General features: G+C 48.0%; 1 protein-coding gene across 1 annotated transcript in view; it reads left to right on the forward strand.

Moving 5' to 3' along the window:
* The first annotated feature begins 290 nt into the window (after positions 1–290).
* The window catches only part of gmds (GDP-mannose 4,6-dehydratase), a 621977-nt gene continuing 595695 nt past the window's right edge, over positions 291–26572 (forward strand). The window contains exon 1 of the mRNA XM_038796739.1: positions 291–580. Within this exon, the coding sequence (XP_038652667.1) occupies positions 461–580 (120 nt within the window). The 5' untranslated portion in view covers positions 291–460. The remainder of the gene's footprint in view (positions 581–26572) is intronic.

The raw sequence follows: 26572 nt of genomic DNA on the forward strand, positions 1-26572 counted from the left end.
CATGGAGCACATTAGAATGACAGGGAGTGGGACAACTTGATCTTGGTTTCGGACAAGGCTGGGCACAACACTGAAGGCCGAAGGGCCTGTTCTGTGGTGTACTGTTCTATGTTCCATGTTCTATGCTGTGATTGTCCAGCATTTTCTGTTTTTGCCATCCCTGGTTGATAACCAGCAGCGCACCTCCCGTGCTGTGGGTGGCGCTGCGGCTGGAGGAGAGCGGCGGGGGGGCGAGGCTGCGGCGGCGCCTGCGGTGCAGGCGCAGGAGAGTCGGGACGGGAGGGGCGGGGCCAGTTGCTAGGGGCGTCGCTGAGCCCTTGCAGCCGGTTGCCACCGAGCGGTCCGGCCTCCCCGGGCTGGCCGCTTCCTACACAACGCGGAAGTGCGGCTCACTCGATCTCAGGCGGCGGTGGTAAGCGTGCGGCAGAAAGTCGGAGAGCGGCGGTACCGGGATTCCCAGATGGCAGCGATGAATAATGATCGGAAGTGTGAGGCGGCGGGCGGTGACAGCCCGGCCCCATCAGCTGGAATTGCCCAAGGCAAGAGGAAAGTGGCCATCATCACCGGCATCACTGGACAGGTACTCCCTCCCTCCCTCCCTCAGCAGGCACATGCCAACAACCTGAGAGAGCCTGCCCATCACCCACTTGCAATGCAGCCAACAGATCAGATCGAGATTGTTTTCAAAGACTTGTGCACTTGCAGGGGTGTCATTTATGTCTGTGTGTGTGTGTCTCTCATCACTGCTGTTTCATCCCTTCACAGCTGGACAGTTAACCCCACATCTCTTTCTCTTGTGCAGCATGTGAACAAGATGTGTACCTGTGAGTTGCAATGCAACCCAGTATTGTTATATCTTGCACTGCGACAGTTTGAACGCCAATGTTCTTCCCCCGGGGTGGAGAGGATTTAAACAAATTTCAGTTCCAAAATTAGGCAGCACCAGGACACAGAAGGCGAGAGGTGCATATGTACTTGCATTTGTATAGCTTTCCCCCTCCTTTCAGACAACAAAACGTCCAATGTCTTCACAGGAACATTATCAAACAAAATTTGACACCCGAGAAATGTCAGATGGCCAGAAGCCAAAGATGTGGTTGGTTTTTTGGAGTGTCTTAAAAGGTAGTGTAATGATATGCAGACAATGATATACTGACAGGCAGCTAATGAACACAGAGAACAGGACATGACCAATGAGCAGGCAGGACACTCGGGTCGTATCTCACTATAAAAGGCACGGGGCACTCACAATCCACCTCTTTCCACTGATGAACATCTGCAAAGTGAGTCAGGGTGTATGTACAGTATCACACCTCCAGCATGTGGCTAAGAGCTAGTTTGGTTCAGTCAGACAGAGTAATCACACTTAGGTTAGCAGAGAGTAGAACTCACAGAGCATTGTGCTAACTGTGCTACTGGTTCAACAAATCAGATTGAACTAACTTCAAGGTCTGGAGTATCTTTTGGTTAAAGCTGCATCCAGTTGCAGCCTGTGTTATCCCAGAGTACATAACACAACGGTAGCACTGTTGCTTCGCAGCACCAGGGACCCGGGTACGATTCCTGGCTTGGGTCACTGTCTGTGTGGAGTGTGCACGTTCTCCCCGTGTCTGCGTGGATTTCCTCCGGGCGCTCCGGTTTCCTGCCACAAGTCCCGAAATACGTGCTTGTTAGGTGAATTGGACATTCTGAATTCTCCCTCCGTGAACCCGAACAGGCGCTGGAATGTGGCAACTAGAGGCTTTTCACAGTAACTCCACTGCAGTGTTAATGTAAGCCTACTTGTGACACTAATAAAGATTATTATTATTAAAGGAGGAAGGCAAGGTGCAGGAGTGCTGCAAAGATTCAGCGGGTCTGGCAGAGGAATTTCTGAGCTTGGGGCCCAGGCGACTGAAGGCACATTCACCAATGGTGGAGTGTTTAAAATCAGAGATGCCCAAAACTAGATGAGCGCAGATATCTCAGAGGGTTATGGAGCTGGAAGAGATTACAGGATGCGGGTGGTGAGGCAATGAAAGGATTTGAAAACGAGGATGAGAATATTAAAATATGGCCAGCATATTTCAGCGGGAACAGGAGTGTAGGGGAACAAGACTTGCTGTGAGTTAAGATGCGGGCAGTAGAGTTTTGGATGACTCCAAGGTAATGGAGTGTAGATTGTGAGAGATCAGCTGCGTTTGAAAAATTAAATTGAGGGGTAACAAAGGTATGTCTGAGGATTTCAGCAGCAAATGAACTCAGATGTGGGCGAAGTCGGGTGATGTTACGAAGGTGGAATTAAGTGGTCTTCGTGATGACGCACAGTTGTGTGGTCAGAAGCTCACCTTCGGGTCAGTTGTGACACCAAGGCTGTGAATGGATTGGTTTCATCGCATTTGTTGCCAGGGAGAGGAATAGAATTGGTGGCCAGTGAATAGAATTTGGAGTGAGGTCTATAAACATTGGCGTCATTTTTCCTGTATTGAACTGGAGAAAATTTCTGCTCATCCAGTACTGACTATCAGATGGGCAGTCTGATAATTTAGCAACAGTGGAGAAGTTGAGAACATCTATGGTGTGGTATAGCCGGTGTCATCAGCACATGTGCGAAAACTAATGTGCTTTCAGATAGTATCACAAATGGATGTCTCAAACCATTAGGTTATTTTTTTTTAACGCGCAATTTTATTGAGGAATTTTTTGGCGTTGTAAACAGTAACAATATACCTTAGTATGCAGATACCAATTACAAAAAACGTAGTACAAATAACAATACCTCTCTCGCAAATAGACCCGCCTATTCTTCCCCCCTACTCGACACTATTCAACCCCCCCCCACCCCAACCCACCGCTGATGATTAGTTCCCCACGAAGAAGTCGATGAATGGTTGCCACCTCCGGGTGAACCCCGATAGTGATCCTCGTAAGGCGAACTTGATTTTTTTCCAAGCCGAGAAAGCTTGCCATGTCCGACAGCCATACTTCGGTCTTTGGGGGCTTTGAGTCCCACCAGGCCAACAGTATTCGTCGCCGGGCTATCAGGGAACCAAAGGCCACAACATCGGCCTCTATCCCCTCCTGTACTCCCGGGTCCTCCGACACCCCAAAAATCGCCACCTCTGGACTCATCGCCACCCTTGTTTTCAGTACCCAGGATATAACGTCTGCAAATCCCTGCCAGTATCCCCTGACTTTTGGACATGCCCAGAACATGTGGACATGGTTCGCTGGTCCTCCCCCGCATCTAGCACACTTGCCCTCCAGCCCAAAGAATTTGCTCATCCGGGCCACCGTCATGAACTACCTTGAACTGAATCAGGCCGAGTCTGGCACATGTTGCAGTTGCATTTACCCTCCTCAGAGCGTCTGCCTATACGCCTCCCTCCAACTCCAAAAAACCATTAGGTTATTAACCAACAATGAACAAACAAAGAACAAAGAAAAGTACAGCACAGGAACAGGCTCTTCGGCGTTCCAAGCCCGTGCCTACCATCTTCTACACTTCCTGGGTCAGTATCCCTCTATTCCCATCCTATTCATGTATTTGTCAAGATTCCCCTTAAATGTCACTATCGTCCTTGCTTCCACCACCTCCTCAGGCAGCGAGTTCCAGGCACCCACTACCCTCTGTATAAAAAAAACTTGCCTCGTACATCTACTCTAAACCTTGCCCCTTACACCTTAAACCTATGCCCCCTAGTAATTGACCCCTCTACCCTGGGGAAAAGCCTCTGACTATCCACTCTGTCTATGCCCCTCATAATTTTGTAGACCTCTATCAGGTCGCCCCTCAACCTTCGTCGTTCCAGTGAGAACAAACCGAGTTTATTCAACCACTCCTCATAGCTAATGCCCTCCATACCAGGCAACATCCTGGTTAATCTCTTTTGCACCCTTTCTAAAGCCTCCACATCCTTCTGGTAGTGTGGCGACCAGAATTGAATACTATACTCCAAGTGTGACCTAACTAAGGTTCTATACAGCTGCAACATGACTTGCCAATTCTTATACTGAATGCCCTGGCCAATGAAGGCAAGCATGCAGTATGCCTTCTTGACTACCTTCTCCACCTGTGTTGCCCCTTTCAGTGACCTGTGGACCTTTAGAGCTAGATCTCTCTGACTTTCAATACTCTTGAGGGTTCTACCATTCACTGTATATTCCCTATCTACATTAGACCTTCCAAAACCTTTCTGGATTTCAACAAAAACCAGGTCAGAGCAGTCCCACACGAGCAGCATTGGAGGAGGATGGTGTGGTCAGTTTTGTTGAGAACAATGAGGAGGAAAAGTTTGCCTTTGTCACAGTCAACAGCTGTTTTGGTATTGTGGCAGGGGGGATTCAAACATGCTGTTGTGGAAAAAATGGGAACAGATTTGGGAAACAACAGGCGGGATTCTCCCAGCCCTGGGCCGGGCCGGAGAATCCCTGCGACCGGGCCCCCACGCCGGCACGCGATTCTCCGCTGGCGCCGTTGATGCCGCTTGGTTGGCGTGGCGCCGGTTGCAGGCCGCTCACCACCCCCCCGCGTTTCTCCGGCCCAAGCCGTGAAAACAGAAACCGAGTCCCACCGGCACCAATCTAACCTGCTCTGAGCCAGCGGGACCTCTGCATTGAAGGTCGGGTGGCTGCCTGTGGCGAGGAACGGGGGGCCGACCCCGAGGGGGGGGGGGCTCTGATGTGGCCTGGCCCGCGATTGGGACCCACCAATTGGCAGGCCGGTCTCTCCAGCTGGGGGGCCTCCTTTCCTACGCGCCGGCCCCTGTAGCCCTGCGCCATGTTACGTCGGGGCCGGCACGTCGAAGGAGGCCGCTGCGCATGCGTGCCGGGATCGGCAGCTGGAGTGGCGCGAACTGCTCCTGCGCCATGGCGGCCAGTTCATGCCGTCGTAAAACGTGACGGTGTTTACGACGGCGTGGAGACTATCACGTGATTAGAGAATCCCACCCAACATGTTTAAATACTTTAGTGGACATGGAGGTTTGAGGTGGGACAGTAGTTTACAAGGATCAGGGCCAATAAAGTTTTTTTTGAGGAGAGGATTAATGATAGATTTGAAGGGGAGAGGGGCAACACCTGAAGAGAGAGAAATATCGACCAGGAGGGGAGATTGAGTGGCTAGCACTTTGCTAGAAATAGGGTCAGGGAAGCAAGAGCTGGATCTCATAGACAGGATGAGATCAGAGAGGGCATGTAAGGAGATAGATGAGAAGCTCAAGATGGATGTGTGTTCAGAGCTAGGACAGAAAGGAGCTTATGGGGAAGTTTGACCAGTGGGCTTGTGGAAGGGAGGAACATAGCACAGGCAGCTGATCGGATGGTCTCGAGTGTGACAAGGAAGTCTGTGATCCCCTTGCACATGGATGGAAGTGAGAGTGGAGAGAACAGGGGATAGGTTTTTGGAAGATGGTTTGCTGCAGAGTACAAAATCTGGGTGTGAGCTCTGCCTTCTCGGGAGACATTGGAATTGTGCACAGTTATAGCAAACAAGAGCAGAACCCAGAAGTGTTTTAAGTGGTCCAGCTAGATGTGGCAGTGGATGCTTAAAAAGGCTATTTCCTTTCACGTTTGTGTCCTTTGGACTTGAGAGAGCCACCAAGGTGAGAGAGCGCGTACTCGTTTTTATTGGGGACTAAGGCAACAAAGGTATAGGTGAGGGTGTGGTTGATCATAAATGAATAGTAGGCCAAATGGCAGCAAAGCATGATGTAATAATAGCAGGAAATAAATGTAGTCAAAAAATAAAGTAGATTAGCAAGTTGTTGGAATTCAAGGAGTGTTAATGCAAGGTGTGTTACAAATAAGGTTGATGAGTTACAGGCACAAGATATTATGTGAGGTTATGATATAATGGCTATAATGGAGATGTGACTGAAACATATCAGGAAGGGGATTAAATGTTCATGGCGAATGTGTAGCAGGGGAGATGGTGAAGGGAAAAAGAAATGAGGCAATGGGAGTGCAGTATTGATCCAGGATGGCATTACACAATGCTTCCCAAACCGTTTCCCGGTATGACCCCATTTTAATGCCTTTGACTTGATGTGAACCTAAGTGAAACTTTGGAGGGTATGAGAGTGGTTAAGTGGAGTTGTTTAACCGAGGAGGGCGGGGTAGCCTTGGTTCCTGACAGTGGGAGGGGGAAGCAGGATAGTGACCATCAATATTTAATTATTAACACTCACAGAACATTAGACATCCAATGATTGGTGATTTCAAATTCAACCTATTTTGTGACAATGTTAACTCATGATGTGGAGATGCCGGCTTTGGACCGGGGTGGGCACAGTAGGAAATCTTACAACACCAGGTTGAATTCCAACAGATTTGTTTGGAATCACCAGCTTTCGGGGCGCAGCTCCTAAGACTTCTGAATGTTAACTCACTCACTGGGCCGACTGAGACTGCTTTCCATTACTGAGTCTGAGAACAGCATCAGTCAGCTGCAGACATGAGAGGCTTAAATTGGTGAATCTATCATGGTCACGAGCCCAGCAAAATTGTTCACCATAGCTTTGAGGATTGAAGCTGGGGCTGTATTTCTGGCTATTGCTGGTACACAAATTGGATATCAGGAAAAATTGAACGCGCTCAAGGCAGACACTGAGGTTGCCCATGAGAAGCTTGTTCACTCCCCACCCGGTGAACTGTGTGCCAGGAAAGAAAAATTGAGCACATGTAGCATGGGGGCTCGGATCCCATCCCAAGACTTCCCCGATGAAGTGTCTCTGCTACAAGACCGCCATTATGGCCTTGGAGCTCATGACCCAAACATCTTGTCCTGAGATCCCACCGGGGGTCGTAACCCACAGTTCGGGAAACCTTGGTATTGCCATTCTACAGAAGGACAATATACTAGAGGGTTGGCAGACTGAATGTTGCGGAACAGTGAGATTGCTGGGTATTTACATTGCTGGGTGTTTACTTTAGATTGCTGAGAGATGAGTAGCCAATAGAAGAGGAACTCTGTTTCCAAGAAATATAAAACCATTAGAGCAGTAATAGGTAAGTTAAAGCAATGAGTTCCTGATTCCGACCACCTTCTGGGTTAAAAGGTTTTTCCACAAATCGTCTCAATATCCTGCCCCTTGCCTTAAATCTATGTCCGCTGGTTATTCACCCCTCTACTAAGTGGAAAGGTTTCTTCCTCTCTATGTCCTTCATAACTTTGCACATCTCAATCAGGTCCCTTCACAGCCTCTATTCTAAGGAAAACAACCTAGCTGAGCCAGCCTCTCCTCATAGCTGAAACACTCCAGCCCAGGCAACATCCTGGTGAATATCCTCTGCACCCTTTCAAGTGCAATCGCATCCTGTAGAGTGTGGCGTCCGGAACTGCTATGGCCTAATGGCACTTTTATATTCCATCACAACCTCCCTGCTCTTATAGATTATGCCTCAGCTAATAAAGGCGAGTGTCCTATGTGCCTTTGTAACCACCTTATTTACCTGTCCTGCTGCCTTCAGAGACCTATGGACATATACCCCAAGGTCCCTCTGGTCCTTTGTACTTTCTAGCGACTGACCATTCGTTGTGTATTCCCTTGCCTTATTAGTGCTCCCAAAATACCTCACATCACACTTTTCAGGGTTAAATTCCATTTGCCACTGTTCTGCCCATCATACCCAGCCCACCTATATCAACCTGTCATCTAAGACTTTCGTCCTTGCTATTTACCACGCCAATTTTTGTGTCATCTGCGAATTTACTGATCAGGGGAAGCACGGTGGCACAGTGGTCAGCATTTCTACCTCACAGCTCCAGGGACACGGGTTTAATTCCGGCCTCAGGTGACTGTATGGAGTTTGCACTTTCTGCGTGGGTTTCCTCCGGATGCTCCGGTTTCCTCCCACAGTCCAAAAATGTGCACATTCTTATCTAAATCATTAATGTACACTACAAAAAGCAAAGGACCCAGCACCAATCCCTACAGTCCACCACTGGACACCGGCTTCCAGTCACAAAAGCAGCCCTCGACCAACACCCTCTGCCTCCTGCCACTTAGCCAATTTTGAATCCAATTTGCCTAATTGCTCTGGATCCCATGGGCTCTTAGCTTCTTGATTGGCCTCCTTGTCAAAAGCCTGACTGAAGTCCATGTGTTACAACATCCTGGGCTAGGGTGTGGTCAATTCCAGTCCCCTCTGACCCAAAGTCGCAACACAATTGAATTAACCAATAATTCTTAGGAAAATATCCGAAGTCTTTGGTCCTTGGCTGTCCAATAATTACAATCATCACGTAGAGTTGCTATGGAAATAAAAAAAGGAAATTCTAGGAAGTGGCTGAGGTATTAAATGAGTCGTTCACACCTCTAGCAAGGAAGAAACTGCTGCAAAAGTCATTGGCCGGAATGTTAGCTCCACCGCCGTGCGTTCTGACTCGGGCGGAGGAGATTAACGTTGCATGGATGGGATTTCCTTCGGGATCCTGCCCTTCCTAACCACAATGAAGTTTCTCAGTGGGATGGGTAGGGCCTTTGGCAGGAAGCCGGCCCTTGCCACTATTAAAGCCCTTAAGTAGTCATTTAATGGCCACTTAAAGGCCTTTCACCACCCAGTCTCAATTTGAAATAGTTACAAATCTCTGTCTTGTGTGGGTAGTACGGTGCCTCAATCTGAGGATCTCTTCAGATTTGGAGCACACTCCCTTCCGAGGCCTGGGAGCTTTACATCCCCCTCCCCCCCCACAACCCAGCCTGTACCAAATTTCCCCTCTCCCAAACTCCCTGGGCATCCGCTACCCTCCTTCCCCCGGACCCTGGTACTTACCTGAAGAGTGGACCCGGGAGTTAGGCTCAGACAGAGTGCTGCAGTATCTCTTATGGCCACTGCAGCGCTGGAGAGAATGGACTTCCATCCGAGGGTGGACGGAGGGCCCGTCTGCTCCAATCAATGCTCAGTTGAGCATGACTTGGCAGCAGGCCTATCGGGGTCAGCGGGGATGAGTTACCCGCTGATTTTTAAAAGGAGGACACCTCGAGTTCGCCATCCTGAAAGTTCAGGCCATAGTGAAAGAGAAGGTAGTTGAAAAACTGGATGGACTAAGAATCGATAACAGGGAGATATTAGAAAGGTTGACTACTTAAAATTGATAAGTTACCAGGATGTATCTGAGGATATTTTTGATATAATTGGGAATACGGAGACATGGCTGCAGGGTGAACAGGGATGGGAACTGAATGTCCCAGGGTTCTCAGTATTTTGGAAGGACAGGCATAAAAGAAAAGGTGGTGGTGTGGCACTGCTGGTTAAAGAGGTAATTAACACAATAGTGAGAAAGGATATTAGCTCTGACAATGTGGAATCTGAATGGGTAGAGTTGAGAAATCCTAAGGGACAAAAAACTTTAGTGGGTGTCATATTTAGACGCCCAAACTGCACTGTGAGGTTGGGAATGGCATTAAACACAAAATTAGAGATGCCTGTAATAAGGGAATATCGGTGACCATGGGTGATTTTAATCTTCACATAGATTGAGCAAATCAAATTAGCCACAATGCCGTAGAGGAGGAATTCCTGGAGTGTATGTGGGATGGTTTTCTTGACCAATATATGGAGGAACCAACTAGAGAACAGGCCATCTTAGACTGGGTACTGTGTAATGTGAAGGGAATTATTGCCAATCTGGCTGTACGAGTCGCCTTGGGGATGAATGACCATAACAAAAGATTTTTTTATCAAGATGGAGAGTGAAGTAGTTGATTTGGAGACTAGGGTGCTGAATATTAATAAAGGGAACTATGAAAATGTGAGGCATCAGTTGGCCTTGATAGATTGGGGAGAGTTACTTAAAGGGATGACGGTGGATAGACAATGGCAAACATTTAAGGAACGCATGGAGGAACTACAGCAACTGCTCATTCCTGTCTGGCACAGAAGCAAAGTGGGTAAGAGGGCCTACAAAGGAATGGCTTACAAAGGAATTAAGAAATAATATCCAATCGAAGGAAGAAGCATACAGATTGACTCCGAAAAATAATAGGTCTGAGGATTGGGAGCAGTTTAGAATTCAGCAAAGAAGGACGAAGGGATTGATTAAGAAGGGGAAAGTACAGTATGAAAGAAAGCTTGCAGGGAACATAAAAACCAACACCTAGAGTGTCTATGGACATGTGAAGAGAAAGCAATTGGTAAAGAGAAATGTAGGCCCCCTACAGACAGAAACAGGGGAATGCATAATAAGGGACAAAGAAATGACTGAGCAATTAAATACATACTTTGGTTCTGTCTTCACAAATGAGGACACAAATCAGATCCCAGAAATGTTGGAGAATGAAAGGTTTAGTGAGAGGGAAGAACTGAGGGAGATCAACATTAGTGGAGAAATGGTGCTGGGAAAACTGATGGGATTGAAGGCGGATAAATCCCCAGGGCCCGAGAATCTGCATCCCAGAGTGCTTCAGGAGGTGGCTCTGGAAATAGTGGATGCATTGGTGGTCATCTTCCAGGATTTTATAGACTCTGGAACTGTCCCTGCAGATTGGAGGGTAACTCGCGTCACTCCGATATTCAAAAAGGGAGGTAGAGAGAAAGCAGGGAATTATAGACCAGTAAGACTAACATCGGTAGTGGGGAAAATGCCTGAATCCATTATCGAGGACTTTATAGCAGAACATTTAGAAAGCAGTGGCAGGATCAGTCAGAGTCAGCGTGGATTTATTTGTTTATTTAAAAAATATTTTTATTCTCCTTTTTCACATTTTCTCCCAAATTTACACCCACCAACAATAAACAATAATCAACAACAAAAATGTCAATCCCCACAACAATAACAACGATCCCATCCTCCCACCAACCCCCAAACATCAGCCCGCATGTTTACATAAACAAATAACAAAAAGGAATCAGGGATTACCCATAGTCACCCTTAATACACACAGCCCCCCTCCCCATCCCCCCAACTAATGTTCGATGTTATCCAGTTCTTGAAAGTGCATAATGAATAATGCCCATGACTTGTAGAACCCCTCCTTCCTTTCCCTCAGTTCAAACTTAACCTTCTCAAGGGTCAAGTATTCCAACAGGTCCGCCCGCCACGCCAGGGCACAGGGTGGAGAGGCTGCTCTCCATCCCAGCAGGATCCGCCTTCGGGCGATCAACGAGGCGAAGGCTACGATATCTGCCGCCGTACCTGTTTCCAACCCTGGCTGGTGCAACACCCCGAACATGGCCTCCCGCGGACCCGGGTTCAGTTTCACGTGCTCCACCTTGGAAATTACCTGAAAAACCACCTTCCAGTAGTCCTCTAGCTTTGGGCTCTCTATACCACCTTCAGCTGTATCAGCCCCAACCTCGCACATGAGGTGGAGGCATTTACTCTCCGGAGCACCTCACACCAGACCCCCTCCTCTATAACCTCTCCCAACTCTTCCTCCCACTTAGCTTTGATCCCTTCCAGTGGTGCCTTATCCTCTTCCAAAATAGCTCCATACACCGCTGACACTACCCCCTTCTCCAGACCCCTTGTCGTCAGCACCTCCTCCAACAATGTGGAGGCCGGTTCCTCCGGGAAACTCTGTATCTCCTTCCTGGCAAAATCTCGATCTGTATGTATCTATCATGTCTCCCTGCTCCAGCCCATACTTCGCTTCCAGCTCCCTCAATCCTGTAAACCGACCCCGAAGAAACAAATCTTTTGGCGTCTTAATCCCCTTCTCTTCCCATTTCCGAAAGCTTCCATCCCACCTCCCTGGCTCAAATCCATGGTTCCCCCGAATAGGCATTTCCCTCGACACTGCCCCCAACCCGAAGTGTTGGCAAAACTGCCTCCAGATTTTCAATGAAGCTATTATTACCGGACTCACTGAGTATTTCCCCGGAGTTATCGGGAGCAGCGCTGTTGCTAGCGCTTTCAGTCCCGACCCCATGCACAAACCCTCCTCCATTCTGACCTACTGGGAATCAACCCCTCTGACCCAGCTCCGCACCTTCTCCACATTCCCTGCAGGAAGATTGGTAGGCATTGAAAAATAAACAGAAATTGTGGCAACACATTCATTTTAACCGCCTGCAACCGTCCCGCCAGTGACAGAGGGAGACCATCCATCCTTGCCAGATCGGCTTTCACTCTCCCCACCAAACTAGTGATATTGTACCTGCGGAGCTCCACCCCCCCCCCCCCCCCCCCCCACTCCCGGGCAACCTGCACCCCCAGATACCTAAAGTGAGTCCCTGCCCTACGGAATGGCACCTTCACCACCCCTGCCCTCACCCCCGTCCGAAACTCACAATATACTCACTCTTGTCTAGGTTCAGCTTGTACCCCGAGAACGACCCAAATACTCCAATATTCCCCCTATCGACCCACTCGGTTCCGACACATACAGCAGCAAGTCGTTAGCATATAAGGACACCCTATGCTCTATTCCCCCCCCCCCCCACTATTCCTTTACATGCCCCCCCCCCACTATTCCTTTACATGCTCCCGAACTTTTTAATGCGTTGGCCAATGGCTCAATCGCAAGTGCAAACAGCAGGGGGGGAAACATAGGGTTAGCATGGATTTATGAAGGGAAAATCCTGCTTGACAAATCTGTTGGAATTCTTTGAAGAGGTAACCAGTACAGTCGACAAGGGGGAGCCAGTTGATGTGTTATTTTTGGACTTTCAGAAGGCGTTTGATAAAGTCCCGCGTAAGAGATTATTGTGCAAAATTAAAGCACATGGGATTGGGGGAAATGTTCTGAGGTGGATAGAAAACTGGTTGGCAGAGAGGAAGCAAAGAGTAGGGATTAATGGGTCCTTTTCAATTTGGCAGGCAGTAACTGGTGAGGGTACCACAGGGATCAGTGCTGGGACCCCAGCTATTCACAATATATATTAATAATTTGGATGAGGGAACAAAATGTAACATCTCAAAGTTTGTAGATGATACTAAATTAGGTGGGAGGGTGAATTGTGACGAGGATGCAGGCATCCTACAGCAAGATCTGGATAGGTTGGGCGAGTGGGCCAACCAATGGCAGATGCAGCATAATTTGGATAAGTGTGAGGTTATTCATTTTGGAAGCAAAAATAGGAAGGCAGATTACTACCTGAATGGTTGTAAACTGGGAGAAGGGAGTGTGCAGCGGGACCTGGGTGTCCTTGTGCATCATTCGCTGAAGATAAGCATGCAGTGCAGCAGGTGGTAAAGAAGGCTAATGGTATGTTGGCCTTCATTGCAAGAGGTTTCGAGTATAGAAGCAGGGATGCGTTGCTGCAATTGTACAGTGCCTCGGTGAGGCCGCACTTGGTCAATCCCGCCCCCGCCGTGTCCCGAATTCTCCGCCACCAGAGATTTGGCAGGGACAGGAAACCCGCCGAGCCGGTCGGCGGACCCCTCCCCGGCGATTCTCCGGCCTGCGATGGGCTGAAGTCCCGCCACTGTCAACCCTCTCCCGCCGGCGTGGATCAAACCACTTACCTTACCAGCGGGAGCATGCGGTGCGGGCGGGCTCCGGGGTCCTTGGGGGGGGGGGGGGGAGGGCGCGCAATCTGTTGCCCCCATGGTGGCCTGGCCCGCGATCGTGGCCTGCCGATTGGCTGGGCGAGCCTGTGCCGTGGGGGCACTCTTTTCCTTCCGCCTTCGCCATGGTCTTCACCATGTTGGAGGCGGAAGTGACCCTCTCCCCAGCGCATGCGCGGGGGTGGCGTCAGCAGCCGTGGACTTGCGCCGGCCGGCCAAGTCCCTTCGGCCCTGGCTGGCGTGGCGCCAAAGGCCGCCCACACTAGCCGGCGGAGCCCCAACCACTCCGGCGCGGGCCTAGCCCCTCAAGGTGAGAGCTTGGCCCCTAAAGGTGCGGAGACGTCCGGGTGCTGGGACCCCCCACCCCGCCGGGTGGGGGAGAATCCCGGCCAAGGGGTCACTTCTTCACACAGAGTGGTGGGCATGTGGAATTCATTACCACAGGAAGTAGTTGAAGCTAAAACTTTGGATATATTCAAAAGGCGGCTGGGTATAGCACTTGGGGAGAATGGGATCAACGGCTATGGGGAGAAAGCAGGATTAGGCCATTGAGTTGGATGATCAGCCATGATCGTGGTGAATGGCGGAGCAGGCTCGAAGGGCCAAAAGGCCTCCTCCTTCTCCTATCTTCTGTGTAACTATGTATCTATATATATTGAGGGCAGTCGAGTGGTAATTGCAGAGGCAATGGCTGCAATCTTCCAACCCTTCTTTGTTAACCGGGTGGCGCCAGCAGACTGGAGAATAGCAAATGCTGCCTTTTTGTTAAGGAGTGTACTGAATAGCCCAGCAACTACAGACCAATCACTCCAACCTTGATGATGGGAAAACATTTTGAAACGATAATCTGACACAAAATTAACAGTCAGACAAGTGTGAATTATTTAAAGAAAGTGTGCATAGATTTTTTTAAAGGGCAAATCTTGTTAAACTAATTTGATTGAGGTTTTGATGCAGTAATAAAGAGGGTTGATGAGGGTGATGTGGTTGATGTGACGTACATGGGCTTCCAAAAGATGTTTGATGTTTGATAAAGTGCCACATAAGAGGTCTGTCAACAAAGTTGAAGCCCATGGAAAAAGGGGACAATGGCATCCTGGACATGAGGTTGGCTGAGGGAAAAGAAACAGTGAATGATGGGGAACAGATTGGAGGACAGTAAATAGTCAGATTTTCCGGTGGTCAGTATCCGGTGCTTTTCTTGATCTATATTAATGACCTAGACTTGGGTATCACGTTGGCATGTCCTTCGCTTGTTGTCTACTGATGCTTCATCCTGAATTGTTTTCTCAGTTCTTGTCAGTGGTAGTTTGCATTCACTTGGGTAGGATGAGGAGGAAGATCAGGCTGGGTATACAGGGCAGAATCTCAAAATTTGCAAATGACATAAAAATTATAAAGATTAAAAACTGTGAAAAGGGTAGTGATAGATATTAGAATCATAGCATCACCACAGTGCAGAAGGAGGCCATTCTGCCCATCAGGTCTGCACCGACCCTCTGAAAGAACACCCTAACTCCCTTCCCCATCTCCATAATCCCATAAACCAGCCTAACCTACACATCTTTGGACACCAAGAGTTAAACAGCTCACTGGAGGAGGAGGCTCCACAAATATCCCCATCCTCAATGATAAGAAGTGCCCAGTACATCAGTGCAAAAGATAAGGAGGAAACATCTGCAACAATCTTCGGCCAGAAGTGTCCAGTGGGCGATCAATCTTGTCCTCCTCCAGAGGTTCCCAGAATCACAGACGTCAGTCTTCAGCCGATTTGATTCACTCACGCTCTCTCTTTCTCTCGCTCTCTCTCTCCAAAGCCCTCTACACAACTAAGCAAGTAATCTGTCAGTAACTGAACTGTATTGGGTTGCTTAATTGGAGTTAGTAGCCGGTATCGATAGTAAATTTAAAGAGCTGTTTAACTGATAATTGTAAAGCTATTGTTTTTCATGTTAATGTGGTTAGTAGCAATGCTGGAGAATAGCCATTTTCCCACCAGAGCCACGAAGATCCAGGAGTTGATTGTGAAGTGTTCAGACAAAGTAAATAGTGTTGTAAAGGGGTAGCCAGAGGTAGAGTCATGGAAGAGCATTAACCATTTTTGAATCTTCAACCATCAACACCCTTGGGATTACCATTAACTGGATCAGCTACATAAATACAGGAGCAGTAGCGTGTACCCTGTACATGATACATTTCAACAACTCTCCAACTTCCTTTGACAGCCCCTTCTAAACCCATGACCTGGACCACCTCGCAGAACTTGGGCAGCAGATGCATGTGAACATTGTCACATGCAAGTTCCCCTCCAAGTCACTCACTATCCTGACTTGGAACTATATTGCTGTTCCATCACTATGGGGGCAGCACGGTAGCATGGTGGTTAGCATAAATGCTCCACAGCTCCAGGGTCCCAGGTTCGATTCCCGGCTGGGTCACTGTCTGTGTGGAGTCTGCACGTCCTCCCCGTGTGTGCGTGGGTTTCCTCCGGGTGCTCCGGTTTCCTCCCACAGTCCAAAGATGTGCGGGTTAGGTGGATTGGCCATGCTAAATTGCCCGTAGTGTCCTAATAGTAAGGTTAAGGGGGGGGGAGTTGTTGGGTTACGGGTATAGGCTGGATACATGGGTTTGAGTAGGGTGATCATTGCTCGGCACAACATCGAGGGCCGAAGGGCCTGTTCTGTGCTGTACTGTTCTATGTTCTATGTTCTATCGCTAAGTCAGAGTCTTGGAACTGCCTCCCTAACAGCATTTTGGGCATCTCTCCACAACATGAGCTGAAGCGGTTCAAGAAGCTGGCTTACCATCACCTTCTCAAGGGCATTTATAAGTACGGACATTAAATGCTGGTCTAGCCAGTGATGCTTCCATACCTACAGCAAATAAAAAAAACTGTTCCTGATATTTACCATCCTTTTTAGTAAAAAACATTCCTCCTGCATTTCCTATTTTCTTATGTTATCCTTAATCAGCAAATATGACCCCTTGTGCTTGAATTCTAAGCACAGCAGTATTTACGTGAGTTAAATTTATTCATGGAATTTTATACATTTCTATCATATTCCCTCTGAGTCTTCTGCTTTCAATTTTTCCTCATAGCCGTGAGGCCCGGGCAAAAACTGCTATTTGTACTCGCGTTTCACATTTGCTGATTTGTCATGTTTGAATTTTATCGGCAATAAGATTTGGGAAGGATTTTTCTTGCCACTGTTGCCTCATTGGTAGATAAATCCGAAATCAAAACAGTAATATCTGTTGCCATGGGCAAATTAATGGGAGCAAAGCTTTAAGTGCACACATTCCGACCGCTAACATTTTATGCTGGCAGGCAGTGGAATGGAATCTGGTGAGCATGTCTGCATTAGCTATGGTGGCAAAAAAATCAGCATTAGTCAGACCTCTCAACCCTCCTTGTCAGTTCAACCTTCAGGTCGCAAATAAAGCTCTTCCCTCAGTGTCATTCATTGTCCTAAGAACATTGATTAAAGCCTCTGTGCAATCACTGTGACCTCCAGTTGGACAATTCTTGCAAAACTCTTCATTCCTCTGATTCTTGTCTCAATTTCATCCCCATGCCCCCATGTCCACCCCACAACTATTGTCCCAATATGAAAATGAAATGAAATGAAAATCGCTTATTGTCACGAGTAGGCTTCAATGAAGTTACTGTGAAAAGCCCCTAGTCGCCACATTCCGACGCCTGTCCGGGGAGGCTGGTACGGGAATCGAACCGTGCTGCTGGCCTGCTCGGTCTGCTTTAAAAGCCAGCGATTTAGCTCAGTGAGCTAAACCAGCCCCTTAGTCACCTCGGGCCCATATTTTGGACTCCTTTCCTTCAAGTCTTCTGCCACTCCATCTCCCTTTCTTCCTTTTTCAGAGTTTCCTTAAAAAGGAGCCCTATGTTCAAGCTTTTGGCTAAGCCACCTAAGAGCTCCTTTAGCTCAGCCTGCGTATCTTGCCTTTGGTTTCCATAAAGCACAGTAGGATGTATTTTCCATATAAGAGGCTCTATATAAGTGTTGATTGTTGTATTGTTGCTACTGTTGTGACCCAATTTCTGCTTATGGACTGAAGCAGTTCAAGAAGACGGCACACCATCGCCTTCTCGAGGACATTTAAGGATGGACAATAAATGCTGGCCTAGCCAGAGATGTCCTCATTCCATAAACAAATAAAGAAAAAAAGGGCTGATACATGCCGCAAAAGCTGACGATTGAAGAATAGCCCACATTATAAGTTTGATTATAATCGAATGACATAAGAAACCCAAGTAATACAAAGAACTTTGTTACCTAAAGTAAAGATACAATAGTGTTCTGTCACATCTATTGGAGCAAACAGAAACAAACACACAAAAGCCTGAAAGGAAAAATCCAATGCAGTGGAGCCAAAACTGCTGGTAACTTTCAGGATGAGTTCAGAGACCTGACCATAGAATCAAAGAATCCCTACAGTGCAGAAGGAGCCCATTCACCTCATTGAGTCTGCACTCTCCTCTGAAAGATCACCCACCTACTCCCCCGCCCAATCTCTGTAACCGCACCTAACCTGCACATCTTTGGACTGGGGGAGGAAACCCGAGCAGCCGGAGGAAGCCCACACAGACACGGGGAGAAAGTGCAAACTCCACACAGGCACACTAGGTCGCAATTGAACCCGGGTCCCTGGTGCTGTGAGGCAGTAGTGCTAACCATACAACCTGTAGCCGCAGGAGGGTTTGAAAAAGCAGCCAGGTTTGTGCACAATGTGTGAAATTCATTTTAATTTCAACATTTATGTAAGCTGTAGTGTCAGTGTCAGCAGAACTGAAGAGCGGGTCATTGACTTCAGGAAGCCAAATATCGTACACAATCCTGTCTGCATCAGTGGTGCTGAGTTGGAGATGGTTACAGATTCAAATTTCTAGGTGTGTACATCACCAAAAATTTTCCCTGGTCCACCCATGTCAATGCTACGACCAAGAAACGCAACAGCGCCTCTACTTCCTCAGGAAATAAGGGAAATTTGGCATGTCCACATTGACTCTTACCAACTTTTACAGACGCACCATAGAAAGCAACCTATCTGGCTGCGTCACAGCCTGGGTATGGCAACTGCTCAGCCCAAGACTGTAAGAAACTACAGAGAGTCGTGAACACAGCTTAGTCCATCACGCGAACCCGCCTCCCGTCCATTGATTCTGTCTACACCTCCCGCTGCCATGGGAAAGTGGGCAGCATAATCAAAGATCCCTCCCACCTGGCTTACTCACTCTTACAACTTCTTCCATCGGGCAGGAGATACAAAAGTCTGAGAGCACGCACTAACAGATTCAAAAACAGCTTCTTCCCCGCTGTTACCAGACACCTGAATGACCCTCTTATGGACTGAACTGATCTCTCACAGATCTTCTTCACTGAGTAGCACTACACTCCATATGCTCACCTGATGCCAGAGCCTATATATTTACATTGTATATTTATGTATGTCCTTTTTTTTCATGTATGGTACAATCTTTCTGGACTGTACGCAGAACAGTACTTTGCAGTTTACCCCGGTACACGTGACCAAAAAATCAAATCCAATCCAAGGTGGTAAGTATTGAGCAGGAGAGAAAAGGGAATAAAAAGATGTGCTCTCAGGCTGTAGTGAGATAGATTGAATGGGAAGGGCTTCGAGGAATATAAACACCAGCATAGATAGCTGGGCCGAATGGTCTATTTCTGGGCCTTCTCTCCTATGTGATTGTATATAATGTTTGCGTTTTTAAATTAAAACTGAAATACTTTTTTCCATTTCACAATTAATGGATTTTTGTTCCACAAAAGAAACAAGGTTAACATTTGAGTTTTCAACAGGCAAATCAGACCATAATTTCCCCAAAGGCTAACTCAACATTCATTCGCCCATGTCCTTTGTTTATGAGTTCATGGGATGTGAGCTAGGCCAGCATTTATTGTCCATTCCTAATTGCCCTTGAGAAGGTGGTGGTGAACTACCTTCTTGAACTGCTGCAGTCTGTATTGTACGGACACCCACAGTGCTGTTAGGAAGGGAGTTCCAGGATTTTAAACCAGTGGCAGTGAAGGAACGGCGATATATTTCCAGGTCAGGATGATGTGTGACTTGGAGAGGAACTTGCAGGTGGTGGTGTCCTCACATGTCTGCTGCCTTTATCCTTCCAAGAGCCTTGGTGAGTTGCTGCAGTGCATCTAGTAGATGGTACACGCTGCTGCCACTGGGTGGTGGAGGGAATGAATGTTGAAGGTGGTGAAACACATGCCAGTCAAGCAGGCTGCTTTGGTGGACGTCCAGTGTGGCATGTAACGGAGCGGTTGCACATGTTGGAGCTCCAGCCGGGCATCGCGATTTAAGCTCTTTTCGCCTGGCTGACAATGGAATTCAGACCCAAGATTTTTTAACTCGATGGTTTAAGTATCCCAACAGTAAGGAGATGTGCAATCGGTACCGAACTAGGCAACAAAAGAAACTGCTTCACAAGTGGAGGCTTTGCGTGCCTTGGTGGAGAAGAAAATGGCGGAGGCGATTACCATGTCAGGGGCCACTCCCAAACCATTGAAATTTTAGCTGGATAACTGCAAAATCTGCGTCGGGAGGTCGCGGGTGTCCATGAGAAGGTGATCGAGGTGGCAATTTCCTAGATTCAAGGGGCCCTGGCTTAAGATGGACGAGGTGGTGAAGCAGTAGGATACGGAGCTGCAGGAGGTAGGGGTTGCTCTCTCAGGCAGAGCGACCAGATTGCTTCTCCAGAGGTGCAAATGGCAAAGGTGGTGGCTGATAGTAAGAGCTTGAAGGCTATGGTGGACGACCTTGAAAATCGGTCGTGAAGGCAAAATCTGAGGGTGGTCGGGTTACCAGAGGGGCTGGAGGGCCCAAACGCGACAAAGCTTACAGTGCATTTGTTCTGGAAGGTGGTGGGGAAGGGGGTAATTGTGGTGCCTTCCGAGCTGGATTGAGCCCATAGGTCGTTGGGACAGAAGCCTCATGCTGGTGAGCACCTTGTACGATTATTGTGCAATTCCACAGGTATTAAGATAAAGAAACAATTTTACGGTTAGTGAAGGAGTATCGGAATAGCAGGAATGGGAAGGTCACGAGGTGAGGATATACCAGGGTGTTGGAGCAGAGTTGGTCAGGAGGCATGCAGCTTTTAACAAGGCCAAGGCAACACTGTATCGTAATAAAGTTTGGCTTGGTGCAGAGGCTACCCTGCTGTGAGCTAGATTAGTTTGTCAATGGAAGTGAAGGGGTGGGGTTATCGGCGGCTCGTACGACGGGAGGTTTATTAGATATGAGCTTTGAGGTTATGGTTATTGAGTGGTGGGGGTTTGGTGAGGGGGATGTGAAATTTGGGGACCTAGTTGTGGTTTACTTGATTGTTTGGGTGGGTGTCGGTGGGTGGTAGGGAGGGGGGGGGGGGGGAGCTGAGTTAGTTTTCGGATGGTGGCTGGGGACTTTTCTTTGTGTGGTTGTGTTGGGGGATTTGGTAGCCATCTTGGGTGGGCCAGATATCGGCCGTTCTGGGGGTGGGTTGGGGGGCGGGGGTGTTGCTGGACTGCCTCACGAGGTGGGAATGGTTAACTGGTAAAGGGAGGGGGGGCGTGGTAGACGGCCCCCATCCAGCTGGTCGCATGGAATGTAAGGGGATTAAGTGGCCCAGTAAAGAGATCTAGGGTGTTTACGTACCTTAAGACTTTGAAAGCTGATGTGGTGCCCAGGAGACCCATTTGCGGGTTAGAGATCAGATAACATTGTGGGACAGATGTTTCATTCGGGGTTTGATGGGAGGACCCGGGGGAGAGGCAGCGATCCTGATAGGAAGATACCCTTTTTGGCAGGGAAGATTTTGATGGATCCGAATGGGAGGTATGTAGTGGTTAGTGGATTGTTAGTGGGTGCACTGGTGGTGCTGGTCAATGTATGTGCCCCAAATTGGGACAATGCAGTTTTTATTAAGCTGTTGTCTTTGATTCCAGATTTGGATTTGCACCAGCTAGTCATGGGTGGGAACTTTAATTGCATATTAGATCCCCAACTGGATAAGTCAAGGCCTAAGGCATTGAGGACTTGTGGGATGGCAAAGGCACTGTTGACCTTCATGGAACAGATGGGGGGGGGGGGGGGGGGGGGGGGGGGGAACTGACCCTTGGAGATTCCTGCATCCAGGATTTTTCATTCTTGCAGGTCCACCAGGTCTATTCCAGAATTGACTGCCGGGGGCAGTGTAGTCGGGCCACTCAGCCATAGTGATTTCTGATCATCCTCGGCATTATGTGGACATGGTGGTTGGGTCGGACCCCACTCAGCGCCCTCATGGAGGTTTGATACATCAATGTTGGCGGATAAGAGCTTTTGCGGGAGGGTCTCCCTCGCCATTGAGGAGTACATGAGATTTAATAGGAGTGCGGAGATTCCCCCTTCCATGTTGTGGGAGGTATTGAAGGTGATTGTTAGAGGGGAGATTATTTATTATAAGGCATGCAAGGAGAAGAGTGAAAGGGTGGTGAGGCTGAGGTTGGCGGTTGCCATCTTGGAGGTGGACCGTCAATACTCAATCAGACACCCGAATTGCTGGCTCGCAGGAAGAATTTACAGTTGGGAGTTTCGGCTGCTGTCATCAGATGGAGTGGTGAGCCTGCTGTGACGCTCGAGGGGGGCTTTTTATGAGCATGGGGAAAAGGCTAGTGGTTTGTTGGTGCACCAGTTGAGGTGACAGGTGGCCTCTTTGAAATTGCGCAGGTTAGGGGCATGGGGGTGGACTGGTTCCTACCCCAGCCAAGGTTAATGAGACATTTGAGGTGTTTTATCAGAACCTTTACGAGTTGGGGCCCCCGGAGGATGGGTCCTCAGTGCTAGGAATTTTGGACGGTTTGCCTACTCTGGTTGTGGAACAGGAGAAAAGGGAAGAATTGGAGGCTCCTCTGACTTTGGAGGAGGTTATGGATGGTATGAGCTTAATGCAGTTGGGGAAAGCCAGACGTGTTCCCCATTGAATTTTATAAAAGGTTGGTTAGGTTGCTAGACCCAGTGCAGCTTGAGATATTTGAAAATTCTATGACTCGGGGGATATTGCTGGCCTCATTGGCAAAGGGAGGACAGACGGGGTTTGTTGAGGGAAGACCGTTGATTGCCAATGTTCGGAAGCTGTTAAATGTGGTTTGTTCTCATCATCGTCCCCTGAAATAGAGGTGGTTATTTCGCTCGATGCAGAGAAAGTGTTTCATAAAATTTACAGTGTAGAAGGAGGCCATTTGGCCCATCGGGTCTGCACTGGTCCTTGGAAAGAGCACCCCACTTAAGCCCAAGCTTCCAGCCCATCCCTGCAACCCAGTAACCCCACCTAACCTTTTGGACACTAAGAAGCAAATTAGCATGGCCAATCCTCCTAACCTGCACATCTTTGGACTGTGGATGGAAACCGGAGCCACTGGAGGAAACCCACGCAGACACGGGAAGAAAGTGCAAACTCCACACAGTCCCCTGGGCCAGAATTGAACCCGGGTCTCTGGATCTGTGAGGCAGTAGTGCTAACCACTCTGCCACCGTGTCAACTGGGTGGAGTGGGGCTATTTGTTCGAACTATAGGGGAAGTTTGGCTTTGGGCCTAGATTTATTTTGGATCTGGCTCTTGTATGGGCCCCCACCGTGAGGGTCCATACAAACACCTTAAATTAAAAATACTTTCAACTGAGGAGAGACACGAGACAATGGTGTCCACTGTCCCCACGATCGTTTGCCTTGACAATTGGACCCGTAAACATAGCATTGCGGTCCTCCACGAAGTGGAGGGGAATACAGAGAAAGCGGGGAAGGTAGCATCAGGTGTCTTTTCAAGCGGACGATCTGTTGCTGTATGTGACGGAGCCTCTCTCCAGTTCAGAGGCGATAATGAAGTTACTCAAGGGCTTTGGCTCCTTCTCGGGCCACAGATTGAACCTGGGTAAAAGCAAATGCTTACCGGTAAATCACCCAGGGTGGGGAGCCAACCTGGGGAAGTTGTTTATTCGCTTGGCCAGGCCCAGTTTTCGTTATCTGGGAGTCTGGGTGGCCCATGACTGGGTCTCACTACGGAAGTTAAATTTTGGGGACCTGGTTAAGGCAGCGAAGGACTACCTAAAGAGTTGGGATAACTTCCCGCTGACTTTGACGGTGAGGGTTCAATCAGCTAAAATGAATATTTAGTTTCAGTGCCTACCAGTTTACCTTTCAAAATCTTTCTTAGTGGGAGTCAATAAGATGATCTTACCTTTGTGTGGGCGAGCAGGACCCCACGGGTTCATAGGATGTTTTTACAAAGGGATAGACAGTCAGGGAGCCTAATGTTGCCCAACCAGTTATACTATGATTGGACAGCGAACATTGAAATGGGTGGCATAGAGGGATGGAGTCCATATGGGGGATGGATGGAGAGGAATAACTGTAAAGGCACCAGTTTGAGAGCTTTGGTCACGGCTCCCGCTGGCCCCATCATTTTGAGCTGGCGGTTTTGGATTCATCCATTGGGGCTTGGGGGGAGGAGGGGTTAGAACGGTTTGGTGACTTGTTTGTAGGTGGTAAGTTCGCTAGTTTTGAGGAGTGGTTGGAGAACATGTATTAGCTTCCTAGAGTCGACCAATTTCCGTACCACCAGGTGTGAAACCTTGTGCGCAATGTGGTCGCTCCCTTCCCTTTGCGCCCCCCCTTGACGAACAGAGCTCTCTCGGTGGTTGGCGTGGGGGAGGGTGCCTGAGATCTACGGTCGGCTGGTGTCGGTTGAGCAGGCTCCGTTCAATGAGATTAAAAGGAAGTAGGAGGAGGAGTTGGGCCAGAAGTTTGAGGGAGGAGTCTGGAGTGAGGCTCTATAGAGAGTGAACTCTACCTCCTCACGCACTAGATTCTGCTTGATTCAATTCAAGGTGGTGCCTTGGGCACATTCGACTAAGGCACGAATGAGTGGTTTTTTTCTTTTCTCAATGTTTTAAATTTAGAGTAACAATTTTTTTTCCAATTAAGGGGCTATTTAGTGTGGCCAATTCACCTACCCTGCACATAAGAGTGGGTTTTTTGCCGGCGTAGAGGATAGGGGCCCAGCGCATCTTACACGCAGGTTCTGGTCCTGCACTAAGCTTGTGAGCTTCTGGGTTTCACTCTACAGCACCATGTTGAGAATTCTTTGGGTTGATTTGGAACCATGTCCTTTGGTGACTGTTTTGGGATCACAGATTTACTGGAGTTACAGAAAGGGGCGAAAACGGATGCTCTTGCCTTCCCTTCCTCAATAGCCCAAAGGCGACTTCTGCTTGACTGGAAGTCTTCAGCCCCGCCTCGTGTCGTGACATGGTTAAGCGATCTGATGGAGTTTTTGCACTTGGAACAAATCAAATATGTAATGAGAGGGTTGACTGAAAGGTGGCAGCCGTTTATTTTCTATTTCAGGGAGTTGGTCATGGTCAGATGCAGGGGGAGGGGGTTATCGGGGATTGGTTGTTGTTTCTTTTGGGGTTTGTGAGGGGAGTGAAAGGGTTGAATATTGTTAACGTTTGTACGTATATGGATATAAAGATGTTATATTAAATTGTTGTTTGTCCTCTCTGTAAATTGCTGTGAGATGTTAAATTTTAGGTTGCTAACATTAATACCGTGGGCTAATTGTGCAGTTTTAAACCTTCAAATGATGATTAGCGAATTTGCTGTCTTGCCCATATAATTTACAGCTTATTGAGTATAATGTAGCATTTATTTAACGTTGAAATTCAATACCATCAATATTCTGACATGAAACCTGTGCATTGCATGCGGAACTGTGAATTAACAGAAAACATGAACCACTGGCAGCTTTTTGGACCTTTTGAAAGAAAACACAACTATAAATTTCCAACAAATGGTTCTGTTGCAATATTTTATTCTAAAGGTATCATTGCTTTAGTGCTGCTGGTTGTGGTTGTCAGCTGTCAGTTTTATTCTATAGCCTCACCTTGTCAGACCGAGGCACTAAAATTGCTAGCCGGAAACCAGGGCATTTATGAGGGAGTTCCTGTTATTGACTTGGATTCAATGCCAAGTCTGGTGTGGGAGTTTGCTCTCAAGTACTGTTCTGACATATTGCATTCTTCAGAATTGTTTTTTTTATGTAGAACCATGCTTTAAATTACTTAAATTGACCATTATAAAGATGTTATGAATAAAAAGGTTGATACATAACAGTACCTTGTGTACCAATATATATTTGCTGTTATTTGGACTGTAGCAAATCTCGGCATATGTCTTTAAAAAAATCTATCAGCTGATTTTTCAGTCTTTTAATGCAGCCCAGCTTTAGTGTACTGGAACGAACTATTACATTTTTCATCAAGATAGCAGCACTCTCCTTGACATGCGGCACTTCAGTGACTCCAGTGGTGGATAAACTGTGCCACACCGAGTTCCTGTATTCAATACTTGGTTTGGGAAAGTTTTATGGGCTGAAGATAAGCACTCACAATAAAGCTTCAGGCCCTCTGATGATGAAGGTGAAATTATCAGGCCAGGTTTCTCATTGTAATTGCTACCTAATGATGCCGAACAAATCAAGCTCCAATGTCATGCTTCCCATGATCAAATGGCATGTGGGCTAAAAATTTTAAACTGAATGGTGATCAGGAATTGGAAATCTGGTTGTCTCCCCCCCCCCCCCCCCCCCCCACCACTTTATCCAATGAGAGCATAAGAAGCATTGTGTCTCAAAAAATAACAGCAAAGCTCTCAAGTAACTCTAATTGTAACAAGGTACAACACAAACTGGCGATGCCCTCAAAAATTACAGTGGTGGGGGGGGGGGGGGGGGGGGGGGGGGAGGTGGTACACAATTATGGGGGGGGTTGGGGGAGGTTTATTCTAGTAAACTAAAAGCCCTGTTATCATTTGCTTCTAACTACATCAGCCTGTCTGGTATTTTTAAAGTGGCACATTGCAGACAACGATTCATCTTATATTTAAACTGCCCTGCATCACAGCTCCAGGGTCCCAGGTTCGATTCCCGGCTGGGTCACTGTCTGTGCGGAGTCTGCACGTCCTCCCCGTGTGTGCGTGGCTTTCCTCCGGGTGCTCCGGTTTCCTCCCACAGTCCAAAGATGTGCGGGTTAGGTGGATTGGCCATGCTAAATTGCCCGTAGTGTCCTAAAA

This window comes from Scyliorhinus canicula, chromosome 5, assembly GCF_902713615.1.
Source record: "Scyliorhinus canicula chromosome 5, sScyCan1.1, whole genome shotgun sequence".
Lineage (NCBI taxonomy): Eukaryota > Metazoa > Chordata > Chondrichthyes > Carcharhiniformes > Scyliorhinidae > Scyliorhinus > Scyliorhinus canicula.